Source organism: Macrotis lagotis, chromosome 1 (assembly GCF_037893015.1).
Source record: "Macrotis lagotis isolate mMagLag1 chromosome 1, bilby.v1.9.chrom.fasta, whole genome shotgun sequence".
Classification (NCBI taxonomy): Eukaryota; Metazoa; Chordata; class Mammalia; order Peramelemorphia; family Peramelidae; genus Macrotis; species Macrotis lagotis.
The window spans coordinates 850,707,378-850,721,860 of NC_133658.1; the positions used below are offsets into that span (position 1 = coordinate 850,707,378).

At 38.2% G+C, this 14,483-nt stretch overlaps 1 protein-coding gene across 6 annotated transcripts in view; it reads right to left on the minus strand.

Annotated features, from left to right (window-relative positions):
• INPP5B (inositol polyphosphate-5-phosphatase B) overlaps window positions 1-14,483 on the minus strand; it is a 77,442-nt gene that overhangs the window by 18,460 nt on the left and 44,499 nt on the right. For all 6 annotated transcript variants that reach the window (XR_012474489.1, XM_074217573.1, XM_074217574.1 and 3 more), the window contains 3 exons: window positions 12,119-12,220; window positions 11,596-11,710; window positions 5,992-6,108 (listed from right to left, as the gene is read on the minus strand). Coding sequence is in view for 5 of the 6 variants with exons in the window: in XM_074217573.1 (XP_074073674.1) it covers window positions 5,992-6,108; window positions 11,596-11,710; window positions 12,119-12,220 (334 nt within the window). In the remaining variant the exon portion in view is untranslated. The remainder of the gene's footprint in view (window positions 1-5,991; window positions 6,109-11,595; window positions 11,711-12,118; window positions 12,221-14,483) is intronic.

Consider the following 14,483-nt stretch of genomic DNA (forward strand, 5'->3'; position numbering starts at 1 on the left):
AGTGATTCGTCCAATGTCACACTGCTAGGAGGTGCCTAAGGATGGATTTGAACTTAGGAAGCTAAGTCTTCTCGATCCAGGTCCAGTTCTTTATTCACTGTGCCACCTAGCTGCCTCCATTACAAGAAGGGCTAGTATTATCATCCATATTTTCTGTTAGAAGATATTTGGATACCTGGAGGTAGGTTGGCTTGATCAAGTTCACACAGGGAGAACTAGGACTGAAACTCCAATCTCCAAAACTGCTTTTCTACCACACCAAGCATTCTTAACCTGAGAACTGTGAAATTAATCTTTGATAACTATATTTTGATATATTTGGTTGCCTTTGTAATCCCATGTAGTTTGTTTTGTGCATTTAAAAACATGATTCTGAGAAAGTGGTCAAAGTCTTCGGCAGACTGGCAAGGGTTTCAAAAAGTGTTTAAAAACTGGTACCCCCATCAGCGGAGTGGCCTGGCCTAGAATGCTTTCCTCCCCTAGGTTTTGACATCCCTGATTTACCTTAAGTCTTAGCTCAAGTTCTGTCTTTTACAGGAGGCTTTTCCTAGTCTTGTAAGCCTCTAATGCCGTGTCAGTCACTTGTTTCTGTTTTGTATATAAATAACAGGCATACATTGTTCTCTGTGAGAATGGATACTCCTTGATGGCAAGAGCTGCTTTGATTTTGGTTTTGTATCCCTAGAAAATAGCAGAGCACCTGGAAATAGCTGCCACTTAATAAATGCTTGCTGATTGATTAATTAATTACAAATAGTTCCACCTGGGGACAAATATTTTAAAAAAGACCAGTTTTAATTAAAAAAAAAAATCTAAGCACTTTAAGTGGCCTGCAAACTCAATATGAACTAGAAGAATGATTTGCCAGTGGGGTGGCTAGGTGGCACAGTGGATAAAGCACCAGCCTTGGAGTCAGGAGTACCTGGGTTCAAATCCAGTCTCAGACACTTAATAATTACCTAGCTGTGTGGCCTTGGGCAAGCCACTTAACCCCATTTGCCTTGCAAAAACCTAAAAAAAAAAATTGCCAGAAAAGAAAGTAATACTATCTTAAGACTACAGAAATTAGAAATATAGGCTCTAGAGTAGTGGGATAAAGCTACTTAATGCTGCTTTGGGAGTACTCTGGGCATGACTCTTTAGAGTGAATATTTAGGAGAAAAAATCATTTTGATAAGTAGGTCCAGAAGAGGCTGATGAGCAGATTCAGAATTATGCTTCCAAAATGTAGGAAGGTTTAGCCTGAAGGAAGGCAGCTAGGTGGTGCAATGAGTATATAGATTGTGGGGCCTGGAGTTAGGAAGAACTGAATTCAAATCTAATCCCACATACTTACTAGTTGTGTGACCCTGGACACATTAATATTGTTTGCCTCCGTTTACTCTTCTATAAAATGAGTTGGAAGAGAAAATAGTAAAACCACTTCAGTATCTTTTTCCAGAGAATCCCAAATAGCTGAACACAACTGAAATGACCAAACAACAAATCTGAAGAAGAAAATACATGGCCAGTCTTATCAAGCTTTTCTGCTTGACCTCATGTGGCAGAACAAAGAAAAATAGGGAGAAATTGCATGAAAGCAGATTTCAATTTACAGAAAGGAAAAAAAATTACCAACAATTAGAGCTATTCAAAACTGAAATAGACTGCTTCAGATAGTAATAAGAATTCCCTGTCATTCAAATGGTCATAGGATAGGCAAAGACAATTTACACATGAGGAAATTAAAGTGATCCATAGTCATATGAAAAATTGCTCTAAATCATTACTGATTAGAGATATGAAAATTAATGCATCTCTGAGGTACTACTTCACACCTCTCAGACTGGCCAATATGACTAGAAAGGACAGTGATCAATGTTGGAAGGGATGTAGGAAATCTAATACGTTGTTGGAGCTGTGAACTCATCAAACCTTTCTGGAGAGCAATTTGGAAATACACTCAAAGAGCAACAAAAATGTGCATACCCTTTGATCCAGCAATATCACTACTGGGTCTATACCCTGAAGAGATTATGAAAAGGGGTGAAAACATCACTTGTACAAAAATATTTTTAGCAGCCCTGTTTGTTGGGGCAAAAAATTTGAAATTAAGTAAATGTCCTTCAGTTGGGAAATGGCTTAACAAACTGTGGTATATGCATGTCATGGAACACTACTGTTCTATTAGAAACCAGGAGGATATGAACCTTCTCAGTTAATAGAGCAGGTAGAGGGAGCTTTTATAGTTGAAGCACAGGAGAAAGCTGAATTCGAAGATAAAATATGGTGTAAAAATGGAGTCAACAGAAAAAAAGAGAAATGTAATGGGAAAAAGAAAAAGGAGAGGGGGAATAGGCCAAGATATTTCATATAATAAGATTTTTCTTTATTACAATGAGCTATTGCAATGATATGGAAGGGGGGAAGGCAAGGGGGAATGGGGAGAAACTTCACTCTCATTAGAGGTGGCTAGGAGAGAAAACAGCAAATATACTCAATGGCCAATAGGCATCTGGAGTAAGAAAGGGGGGGACAGGGGGAAGGGGGGGATGTGAGTGGTGGAGGAGAGGATGGATGGGGGTGGGGAGAGTGGTCAGATATAACACATTTGCTTTTTTACTTCTTGCAAGGGGCTGGGATTGGATGGCCTGTCTGGGACCATAGGGCCAGGTGGATGCTGGGCCTAAGGGGTGGTAAGGGGGCTTGGGGCCTCTTGGCCCCAGGACCAGGGATCTGTCTGCTGTGCCACTCAGCGACCCTACAGCAGAGTCAGAGTGAAAGGAGAGAGAAAATATAGTACATGGTAGTGGAGAAATACAAAAGGAGGGAGTTGCTATCAGCAATGGCAGCGGTGGAAAAATATAGAAGTAACTTTTGCCATGGACTTATCATAAAGGATGTGATCCACCCACAACAGAGGTGTTGGTGTTGGAACAAAGACTCAAGCACATTTTTTATTATTATTATTTTTAGGGGGGTGCAGAGCAAATGGGGCTGGGTGGCCTGCCTGGGGCCACATAGCAGGGTGATCTTTGGGTGTCTGAGTCCAGATTTGGATCCAGGTGCTCCTGGCTCAAGGGCCAATGCTCTGTCCGCCACCCAGCCACCCCTACTATTATTACTATTTTATTTTATTTTGGGTCTTTTTTTTTCTTGTTTTTGGTTTTTGCAGGGCAGTGGGATTAAGGTAGCTTGCATGTCACACAGCTGGGTGATTATTGTATATGGGGCTGGATATAGGCTCAGGTGCTCGTGGCTCCAGGGCTGGTGCTCCATCCATTGTGCCACCTGGCCATACCTACAATTATTACTTTTTTTTAAATTTTAATTTTTTTCTCTCTCCTTTACTTTATCACTTAAGCAAGTCTATATTTATGGGGGAAGGGGTATTTCATTTACTTTTAAAAAAGAATATTTTATTAATGTAAAAAAACATTATTTGTACAAAATGAGAATGAATATTAAATAAAAAAAACAAAAACAATTAAAAAAAAAAGAAACCAGGAGGAATGGGAATTCAGGGAAACCTGGAGGGATTTGCATGAACTGATGCTGAGTGAGATGAGCAGAACCCTAACAGCAATATGGGGGTGATGATCAACCTTGATGGACTTGTTCGTTCCATCAGTGCAACAATCAGGGAAGATTTGGAGCTATCTGCAATGAAGAATGCCATCTGTATCCAGAGAAAGAATCGTGGAGTTTGCACAAAGACCAAAGACTATTACCTTTAATTTAAAAAAAAACCTGATATCTTTTATGTAATTTTGCTGTCTCTTATACTTTATTTTTTTTCCTTAAGGATATGATTTCTCTCTCATCCCATTCAACTTAAATCAATGAATACTATGGAAACAATGTAAAGACTAACAGACTGCCTTCTGTGAGGGGTGGGGAGAGGGAGGCAAGATTAGTGAGAAAATTTTAAAACTCAAAATAAATAAAATCTTTCTAAAAAAAAAAAGAATTCCCTGTCATGGAAGGTGCTTAGGCAATGGCTTAATGACCAATTATCATGCACCTTTTAGATAGAATTCACTTTCTAATTTAGATTGAACTCTGAGATATCTTTTAATTCTGCAACTCTGTTTCTTAACATATTCTTCCTTTGAGGCAATATGAAATAACAGACAGAGGGCCAGCCTTGTAGTTAAGAAGACCTGGCATCCAGTATGATCTCTGATCTAAAAAATGTTAATTTTAAAAACAATTTTAGGAAGACAGCTGTTGATCTACAAGCTAGGAAGAAAGTTTCCAAAACTAAGGACACAGGTTCAATCTGAAAGGGAGCGAAGCAGAAATTGTCTTTATAGGTCAGTGGAAGTTCAATTCTTTCAATAAACTAGTGGCTTTTCACCATTTAAAAAAAAATTTTGTTTCTTTAAGTCAATGTTCATAATTCACTTGATGGATTAAAAGGCAAGTTGAGGAAAAGGATAAAGGTAAATCAAAAAATTATATTATTATGAAAGAGTTTGGGGAGTTAAGTGGTGTGCAGAGTCTGAAATGCATCAAAACTCTGCAATGAGGAGAGATGGGAATTCAGAGAAGCCTGGAGGGATTTGCATGAACTGATGTTGAGCGAGATGAGCAGAACCAGAAGAACATTATACACCATAACAGCAACATGGGGGCAATAATCAAACTTAATAGACTCGCTCATTCCATCAATGCAACAATCAAGGACAATTTTGGGCTGTCTGTGATGGAGAACACCATCTGTATCCAGAGAAAGAATTGTGGAGTTTGAACAAAGACCAAAGACCTATTACCTTTAATTTGAAAAAAAAAAACTGTTATCTTATGTAATCTTTCTATCTCTTTTATTTTATTATTTTTTCTTAAGGATATGATTTCTCTCTCAACACATTCAATTTAGATCAATGTATAGCATGGAAACAATGTAAAGACTAACAGACTGCCTTCTGTGGGGGGTGGGAGGAGGAAAGCTAGATTTAGGGAATAATTGTGAAATTCAACAATTAATAAATTTGTTTTAAAAAAAACTCTGCAATGAATCATGATCACTCTTGTAAGGGGCAAAAGCGCTGACTTTTCAGAAACAGTGCTAAATTAGTCTAAGCCATAGGCCTCAGTTTCTATTTCTCAAGAATCAGGTGAGCGTGAGAATCCAGATCTCTGACTAGAAAAATTATGTCACCCTAACCTTATAAGATGTAAACAAAGACTAACTTTTCTGAGAAAGCTTAGGTACACCTCCCTTCTCTTCAGACCATCAAGTTTGACCAATTGTTCTAAGGGTCGGCAGAAAAAAGGAGGGGGAATGGCTTGTGGTTTTTGTGGGTTTTTTTTTAACCCTGCTTCAGCTTCTGTAATTTGGCTTTTCTTGCTCTCTCTCTCTCTCTCTCTCTCTCTCTCTCTCTCTCTCTCTCTCTCTCTCTCTCTCATAGAGAGTTAGGAACTGCCCCGTTTCTTGCAAGAACCGAATTAAATTTTAACTCTTTGCTGCCACTTTGAGAAGACTGCGAGTAGTTATTTTGGGTTAGGGTTTAAATTCCCTGCACTCTTATCTTACTGGAGGGCACAATTCACTCTGTGTTTTAAGATTGTTTTATGTAATACATAGCACTAGGAGCCACATTAGGAAAACCCTTTGGTTTGAGGTGATAATGTTTCATCTTTCATTCTCAAAGAAGATCATGGCATCAGGGGAGGTGATACCATGACAAACACATGAATTGGATTTGAGTGAGGGGGGACTGTGTTAAGTCACCTGCCTCACTTTCTCCTCTAGAGTCATCTAGGTTCAAAAGCCAGATATAAATCAGAATGACTAGAGATGGTCCTGGATATGAGGCATCAGGGTTAAGTGACTTGGCCAAGGTCATACAGCTTATAAGTGTCAAGTGTCTGAGGTTGGATTCGAACTCCCATTCTCCTGACTCCAAAACTGTTGCTCTCTCCACTGTGCCGCCTAGCTGCCCCATTTGGGGCTTTGGGATAAGATCTCTGTGAAGCACTGCCCATCTGTATCACAGCCTCACTCACCATCCTGCCCATGATTCCTGTCCCCACGGTTTCAGCTTCAACTTCTGAGATGTTCACAGCATGTTCTTGTTTGACGTAAAGAAGTAGCATGATACCAACCAGTCGCACAAGCTTCACCTGAAAGACAAGGTCAGAGTCGTGAAGTTTTTCCTTCATTAGAATCTCTGCTATGGTGATGCTGAAGGCCTAGGATGGCATGAGAATGACAATAAGATCTTGATACTATTCTGAATGAGCCAAAGTTCTGGCACTCCCAGTCAACTGGAAAGGTTTCAATCTTACATGGGACCAATGCCAGATTGATCCGTTTCCAAGAACTATTGGCACTGGAGAGTCTTGGCATAGTAAGGTGAGCAACCAGGCGATGAATTTTGGCCACAGCAGTCCCTTACACTAATTATTTTTTAAATTAATTTTTTATTAATATTTTATTTTTTCCAGTTACATGTAAAAAATTTTAACATTTATTTTTCAAATTTTGAATTCTAAATTTTCTCTCTCCCTCCTCAAATTGAGAAGACAAGCAACTTAACATAGGTAATGCATGTGTAGTCATGAAAAACACAATTCCATCTTTCCACACATTATTAAATAATCTATCCCTCACTACCATAGATATTCCAAGCCTTTTCATCTCTTCTCAAATCTCCTGGAGCACCCAATTGCCCACCTTTAGCTGAAGAATTTGATTCATATTTCACTGAAAAATTTAGGCCCTTTTCTAAAGTTTCCTCTCCTCTTCATCTCAGAGACCTCAGAATTCTTCCCCCATTCTCTCTCCCATCACCCCTTTCTCTCATGAAGTGGCCTTTTTCCTTAGCAAGGTACATCCCTCTAAATCCCAGCTCCATCTCTTGTCTGGAAGACTGCCCTTTCTGTCATTCCCACTCTCATTCCAGGCAGCTGGTGGTACAAGGGAAAAACTATTGTACCTAGAGTCAGGAAGATCTGAGTTTAAATCCAGCCTCGGATACTTAGAAGCTGAGTGACCCTGAGAAAGTCAATTAATTTGTGTCTGCCTCATTTTTCTCATAAGTAAAATGGAAAGCACAATAGCACTGACTTCCCAAGGTCGTTGTAAGAATAAAATGAAATATCTGTAAAGCTCTTTGCAAACTTCAAAGTACTATATAATACTAGCTATCATATTATTGTTATCTTTCTCTATCCACTGATGTTTTCCCTGCTACCTATGAACACCTGTATATACCAATCTCAAAAAAAAAAAATCACTTGATCCCACCACACCTGATAACTGTCATCCTGTAACATTAATGTCTTACTGAGTTAAATACTTGAGAAAAGCTGTCCACGATTGTTGCCTCCACTTCCACTCCTCTCTCTCAATTCTTTGCTGTTGCTCAGCCATTTTTCAATTATGTCCGATACTTCATGACATCATTTAGAGTTTTCTTGGCAAAGATATTAGAATGGTTTGCTACTCCCTTCTCCAATTTATTTTGCTGTTGAGGATACTGAGGCAAACCGGATTAAGTGACTTGCTCAAGGTCACACAACTAGCAATTATCTGAGGTTGGAATTGAACTCAGGAAGCTGAGTCTTTCTGATTCCAGGCTAAACTAGCTGTGCACTCTGTTACTACCTCACTGCCTGTTCTAAATTATCCCTAATCTGGTTTCCAACCCCATCCTTCAAGTGAAATTGCTCTCTTCAAGGTCACCAATGATCCCTAAATTGATAAATATCATGATGCTCTCTAATCTTCATCCCTTCTGAGCTCTCTCTTTAGGTTCTGACAAAACATTCCCCTCCTGGATACTCCCTAGGCTTTTGGGACACTACTCTTTCCTGGTTCTCTTCTCCTGTTTTATCCATCTGCTTCTTCTCAGGCTGGTAGTGGTGATGCATAAGATAGAGGGCTGGGCCTAGAGGCAGTCAATCAACAAGCATTTATTAAGAACCTCCTATGGGCCAGGCATTGTGCTGAACTCTAATAATAAAGAGGTGCAAAGCAGGAATTCCAAGGAATTCCAATCAAATGGGGTGGGGGGGCATGAGTGGAACCACATGCAACCGACTATATATAAAGAAAATATAAACAAGATAAATTGAAGACAATCAACAGAGGGAGAGCACTAGAATCAAGGGGGTTCAGGAAAGGCTTCTTGTAGAAGGTGAGATTTTAGCTGAAATTTAAAAGGAAACCAGGGGGCAGCTAGCTGATGCAATGGACACAACACTAATCCTGGAGTCAGGAGGACCTAAATTCAAATATGGCCTCAGACACTTATTAATTGTGACACCTAAGCCTGATTGGAAGGAAGGCAGGAAAGAAAAAAAGGAAAGGAAGGAAGGAAGGAAGGAAGAGAGGGAGAATGGGATAGAATTCCAGGAATGCAGATAGTCATTGAAAATGTACAGTGTCAGTAGATAGAATGTATTGTGCAATAATCAGCAAGGAAATCAATGACAATGACACTGGACTAAAGTACAAGAAGACTGAAAAGGTAGAAGAGATACAGGTTATGAAAGGTTTTAAATAATTTTTTACTTGATCCTGGTAGTGACAGGAAACCACAAAAGTTTATTTAGTTAGAGCTGATGGGGAAGAGTATGTGACATGGTCAGACCTTTGCTTTAGAAAGGTAAGCGGAGGATGAACTGCAGTGGAATGAAATCTTGGGCAATGGGAGACCAATCCCAGAAAACAACTGCAGCAACCCAATGAGAGGTGATGCAATGGGGTGGTGGCAGTGTCAGAAGAGAGAAGGAGGAATATTGGAGAAATGTTACAGAGGGAGAATTTGACAGGAATTGGCAACTGACTGGGTAGGGATAGTGTGAGATAGTGAGCCATCAAGGATAACGTCTAAGTATCAAGCTCAGGTACTAGGGAATTCAAGAAGAGGGAAGGGTTGGGGAAGAAAGAGAACAAGCTCAGTTTTGAATATGTTGAGTTTAAGATGTCCATAGGCATACAATCTGAGATGTCCAATAGACAATGAAAGTTGCAAAGCCAGAGATCAAAAGAGAAGTTAAGACTAGATAAGTAGATTTGAAAATCATCAGCATAGACAGAATAACTGAAGTCATGGATCTGATGAGATTGTCAGGTGATTCAGTATAAAAGAGAAGAAAAGAGATCCCAGGACAATGTCCAGGGGGTCACTCATGGTTATCAAAACTGACCAGGATGGGGATAGAGCACCAGCCCTAGAGTCAGGAGTACCTGAGTTCGAATCTGACCTCAGATACTTAATAACTACCTAGCTATGTGGCCTTGGGCAAGCCACTTAACCTTATTGCCTTGCAATGCACCCCCCCCCAAAAAAAAACTGACCAGGATGAAGATCCAGCAAAGAAGACTGAGAAGTTTGAAGGAGAACCAGGAGAGAGTTGTATCATAAAAACTTAGAAAAGAGAATATCAAGCAGAAGATGATAGACAATGTCAAAGGTTACAGAGGGGACTAGAAAGTGCAGGATTAAGAAAAAACTATCATATTTGACAATTAAGAATTAATTAATCACTGGTAACTTTGAAAAGAGCAATTTCAGTGGAAAGATGAAGTCAGAATTCGGATTATAGAAAGTTAAGAAAAGAGTGAGAGAAAAGAAAGGTTCTTGGCAACCTCAAGATTCCATACTGGACCTCATTTTTTTCTTTTTTCTATGCTATCACATTTAGTGATCTTAGTTTCCATAGATTCAAATATCACCTCTATGCATATGATTCTCAAATTTATAAAACTAGCCCAAGTCTCTCTCCTAAACTCCAGTCTAGTGTCACCAACTAATTGATAGACATCTTGACTAGAATATCTCATAGGCCATCTCTAAGTCAACATGTCCAAATGAGAACTCATTATCTTTTCCCCTAAATCTACCTACTTACTAAATATTCTATTACTGTTGAAAAGCACTGTAGTCCTCCTGGTCACCCAAGTACACATAGGTCTCATGCTGGACTTCTCTCTTATATTTCACATGTCCAAGAGATTGGCAAAACTCATCATTTCTACCTTCACAGAATCTCTTGTATGTGAATACTTCTTTGCACTTGGATAGCCACCAACCTAAGAGGCTCTCAAGACCTCATGCCTTGGCCTAATGCAACAGCTTTTCAACTTGTCTCCCCTACCTCGTGTCTCCCTATTCCAATCCATCCTACATTCAGTGCCAAAGTGAATTTCTTTATATTTTTTTTTTAGGTTTTTGCAAGGCAAATGGGGTTAAGTGGCTTGCCCAAGGCCACATGGCCAGGTCATTATTAAATGTCTGAGACCGGATTTGAACCCAGGTACTCCTGACTCCAGGGCTAGTGCTTTATCCACTACACCACCTAGCCTCCCCCAAAGTGAATTTCATAAAAATGCAAGTCTAACCATAATACTTTCCAGCTCAATAAATTCCAGTGGCTCCCAATTATCTCCAGGATCAAATACAAATGCCTCTTTTTGGCTTTTAAAGTTCTTATCAACCTGACTCTTCTATTTTTCCAGTCTATCTACACTTTACTTGCCTTCCACATTCTTGACAATCTAACATTTTTCTTCTTGCCAATCCTTCTCTTGACTCTGTGCCTTTTCATTGGTTGATCCCCATGTCAAGAATGTTTTCCCTTCTTACCTCACTCTCTGAAGTTTCTTTGGATGCCTTTAAGAATCTACTCAAATTCTCTTTCAAAAGACCCTTATGAGATTATTTTTGTGGTAGAATCATTTCAGTCATGTCTGATTCTACTTGATCCCCAGTTGAGGTTTTCTTGGCAGAAACACTTGAGTGGTTTGCCATTTCCTTCTCCACCTCATTTTACAGGTGAGGAAACTGAGGTAAATAGTGTGAATGACTTGTCCAAGGTCACATAGCTAGTAAATATCTGAGGTCAAATTTGAACTCAGGTGCTCCTGACTCCAGGGATGATGCTCTATCCACTGAACCACCTTGCTACTCTGCCATGAGATTTTCTTCCCTCTATTCTGTATACATTTTGCCTATCATAGTTGTTTGTAGGCTCTGTTCTCCATTAGGATGAGAGCTCCTAGATGGCAAGGATAATTATCGTCTTTCTATGTGCTTACACTGTGCTTAGTACCTCATAAATGCAAAACAAACGTTTGCAGACTAACTATGGAGGGTTTTCAATCTGCGTTTGTGAAAAGAAATACAAACCTATAAAATCACCTGCATATCAGATAAAAACAAAGAGTAGGAAGAATTGACTTTCCCCAACATAAAGCAGTCTAGTTAAACATTGATCCAAAATAATATAGCTCTTCTAGTTCTTGGGAGAAAGAATCAAATCTAAACAATGGAGATGACATACATCACTTTCCTAAAAACGATAGGGATAGCTTCTTCTTTGACTTGCTAATATTTCCTCTTACCTACCTTGTTATCGAGTATGCTTTCATCACCAAAACAGTTGAAGTTCCCTAGTGCTGCTAGCCTATCTTGAAATCACGACTCTGAATCTATCCCCTCTAACAGTCCACATTTTACCAGGAACAAAAGGGAATAGGACAATTGGTCATGCAGTCAAGTTAAAGGTCATAGAAAATGTGGGAAAGATGACTTATCATTCTCTGGTTATCAATAGAAAGTTTTAGGAGCCAAAAGTCTTTGGCCCAGATCACCAACTTACTTTTGCATATTTGGCATCTGGATGAAGAGCCTCAGTTACAGCTTTAAACCACTCTTCCTCCTTTGGGGTGTCATTGAAGAAAAAGGCTTCTTTACTCAGATCAAGTTCTTGAAACCTGTCAGAAATGAGATGAAACTAGTCAGACTCAAGGAAAGGATAAAGCACAAAGCATGTTCTAGAACTTACCTGGTGCCTAATAAAGATTTGGGAGACTATTATGGCTGTCTTTAAATCTTTCTTCTCTGAGATGTAATTAGTCTTTGGCATTCAAGTTATATGGCACATAAGAAACAAAATTCTCCAAGAACAATGACTTTGACAAACAATTAAAGGAAATATTAAGCATTAGGAATAAAATAACAATCACGGTTGAAAGTGTTGACATGACATGAGAGAGAATAGCAAATAAACAGAAAAGTCACTTTAAAATTCCCTCTACTAGCTGCAAAGTCTTAGCTCACACATATCTGCCATGGAGTCCAAGGTAAAGATTCAGAGGAGCTTCTTCAATAAAAATACTTACCCTATGCAATATATGTCTGGAGGCTGAACATCCTGGCTTAGCCAAGGCTGGAGGCTTTCTCTGGGGGACTGGCCATTCACATTGTATGTTCCCACAAAGAACCTACCACGAAAGTAAATCGGTTTGAAAAAAATGAAATTTAAAAGTGCATATAGCACTAACAAAGACAGTATTTTACTATTATTCCCCCTTCTCTTTGGGGAGGGAAAAGTCTTGAAATACAAGAGATGTCATGGAGACATGTTTATTCTGATGCTTACTATGGCACCAGAGGAGGATTTAGTAATAATCACAGTTGTCTCATTCCCTTTATCGTAAAGAAATTAGATCTCTAACTAAATATTTCTGACTCTCCACAATAATCCACTTTGGATCAGTCATTCCTTATTTGATCCTTATCCCTACATGTCTTAGAGCATCACTGAAGGGAACTGGAAGCCATGCCATACAAAAGTCACTTCAGAAAGCAGAGTGTTTAGCCTGAAGAGGAGAACACTCTCAGAGAAGACAGAACTGTCTTTGAGGGAGGAAAGAGAGAGTGGAAGGAAATTATGTAACTTGAAAATATGCACATGCCTGTGGATGAATGTTGAAAAACTTTCATACCATGTAATTGGAAAAAGTAAAATGAAATATCAATTGGAAAAAACAACTGTCTTTGAATGCCAAAAATATGTCCATGTTAAAGGGAGATCAGAGAAGAAAGGGTTAGGTTGTAAAGGAAAAATGGAAGATTTCTATTTGATCCACAAAAAATAGTCATGATTTATAATTCTAGAACTGATAATGTACCTGTACTCAAAAATAAAATCTAGTTTTTCCTTGTTATATACAGAATAAAAGTCTAACAAGCTCCTAAGGCTGGAATGCACAGTTTTCCCACAACCCACCCATCTTCTAGACCTTTTCATGTGGCCACTTCCCCACTAAGGGTATTCTCCTTCCCTGAAATACATTCTATATATTTCCATTCCTGTCCCTGGGCTATTGCTTTTCTTTATATTTAGTGTTTTCCCCTCTCACTTCTACCTCTTAACTGACCTGTCAAAGAACATATCAATGACAGCTCCAGTAAGAATAAAAACAATAGAGAATTCAGAAATGTAACCAAGTGTATACATTAATTTTGGCATACAAAGAAAAAAATTATAAAATATTAGAAAGGGGAATTTAATGAATTCAATAATATTTGTTGAATAAAAATAGCTAAAAATAAAACTTTACCAGTACAGGGAGAAAATCAATTTAGATCAATACCTCATATAATATGTAATAAATCCCAAGCAGATCAAAGAAAAAAGCATTAGAAGTCATTTTATACTGTTATTAAATATTCACTCAACTATAGAGAAAAGACAAAAATTTATCAAATTGAAGAAATTATATTAAAAATATTAATTGGATAAGTGAAACCAATATATTAAAAATGATATCATTACCTAAATTTGTTTTCAGTACCATTCTAATAAAAACAAAAGCAAACCAAATAAGATAATAACAAAATCCATCTGAATGAATAGCCAAGAACCTCATGGGAAATAATCCAAAATGTGGGAAGAAAGGGACGTGCCAGATCTCAAACTATACTATAAAACAATAATCATCAAAATATAATTTGTATTGGTTAAAAAGGAAGTCAATCAGTGGAACAGGTTAGGTAAAACATATAGAAACAAATGAAACTGCTAGGCTGACATCTGATAAACCCATACTCTAATTACTAGAACTCACTATTCAACAAAAATTGGTGGAAACTAGACTGATATGGGGGGAAAAAACAGGTTTAGAGTAACATCATACCATATATCACAGTAAGCTTCAAATGGGTACATGACCCAAATATAAAGCATCATGTCATAAAACAAATAAGAGGAACAAGAAAGAAATTGCCTTTCAGATCTATGGATAAAAGAAAAATTCATGACCAAAGAAGGGTTAAAGAAGATCACAGAAGACAAACAAACTTTTACACAACAAATCCAAATCAGCCAACAATGGAAGGGAAACATTTACCTGGAAAAACAAAAATCTTTGCAGAACATTTTTCTGATAAGGGTCTCATTCTAAGTCATGTAAGAAACTAATTCAAATTTATAAGAATAAGTGCCATTCCCCAATTGGCCAATGGTCATGGTGAAAGAATTGGAAACAAGGGGATGCTTATAAATTGGGTAATAGCTAAAGAATTATGGTATGTGAATGGAATGGAATACTTCTATGCTTTAAGAAATGAAGAAAAGGTTTCAGAGAAACCTGGAACTCTTGTATAAATCAATTCAGAATAAAATCAGCAAAATCAGGACAACAAATTACGTTATAAAATCATTACTTTTAATATAAGAACAATTCTTAAAGACTCAAGTCT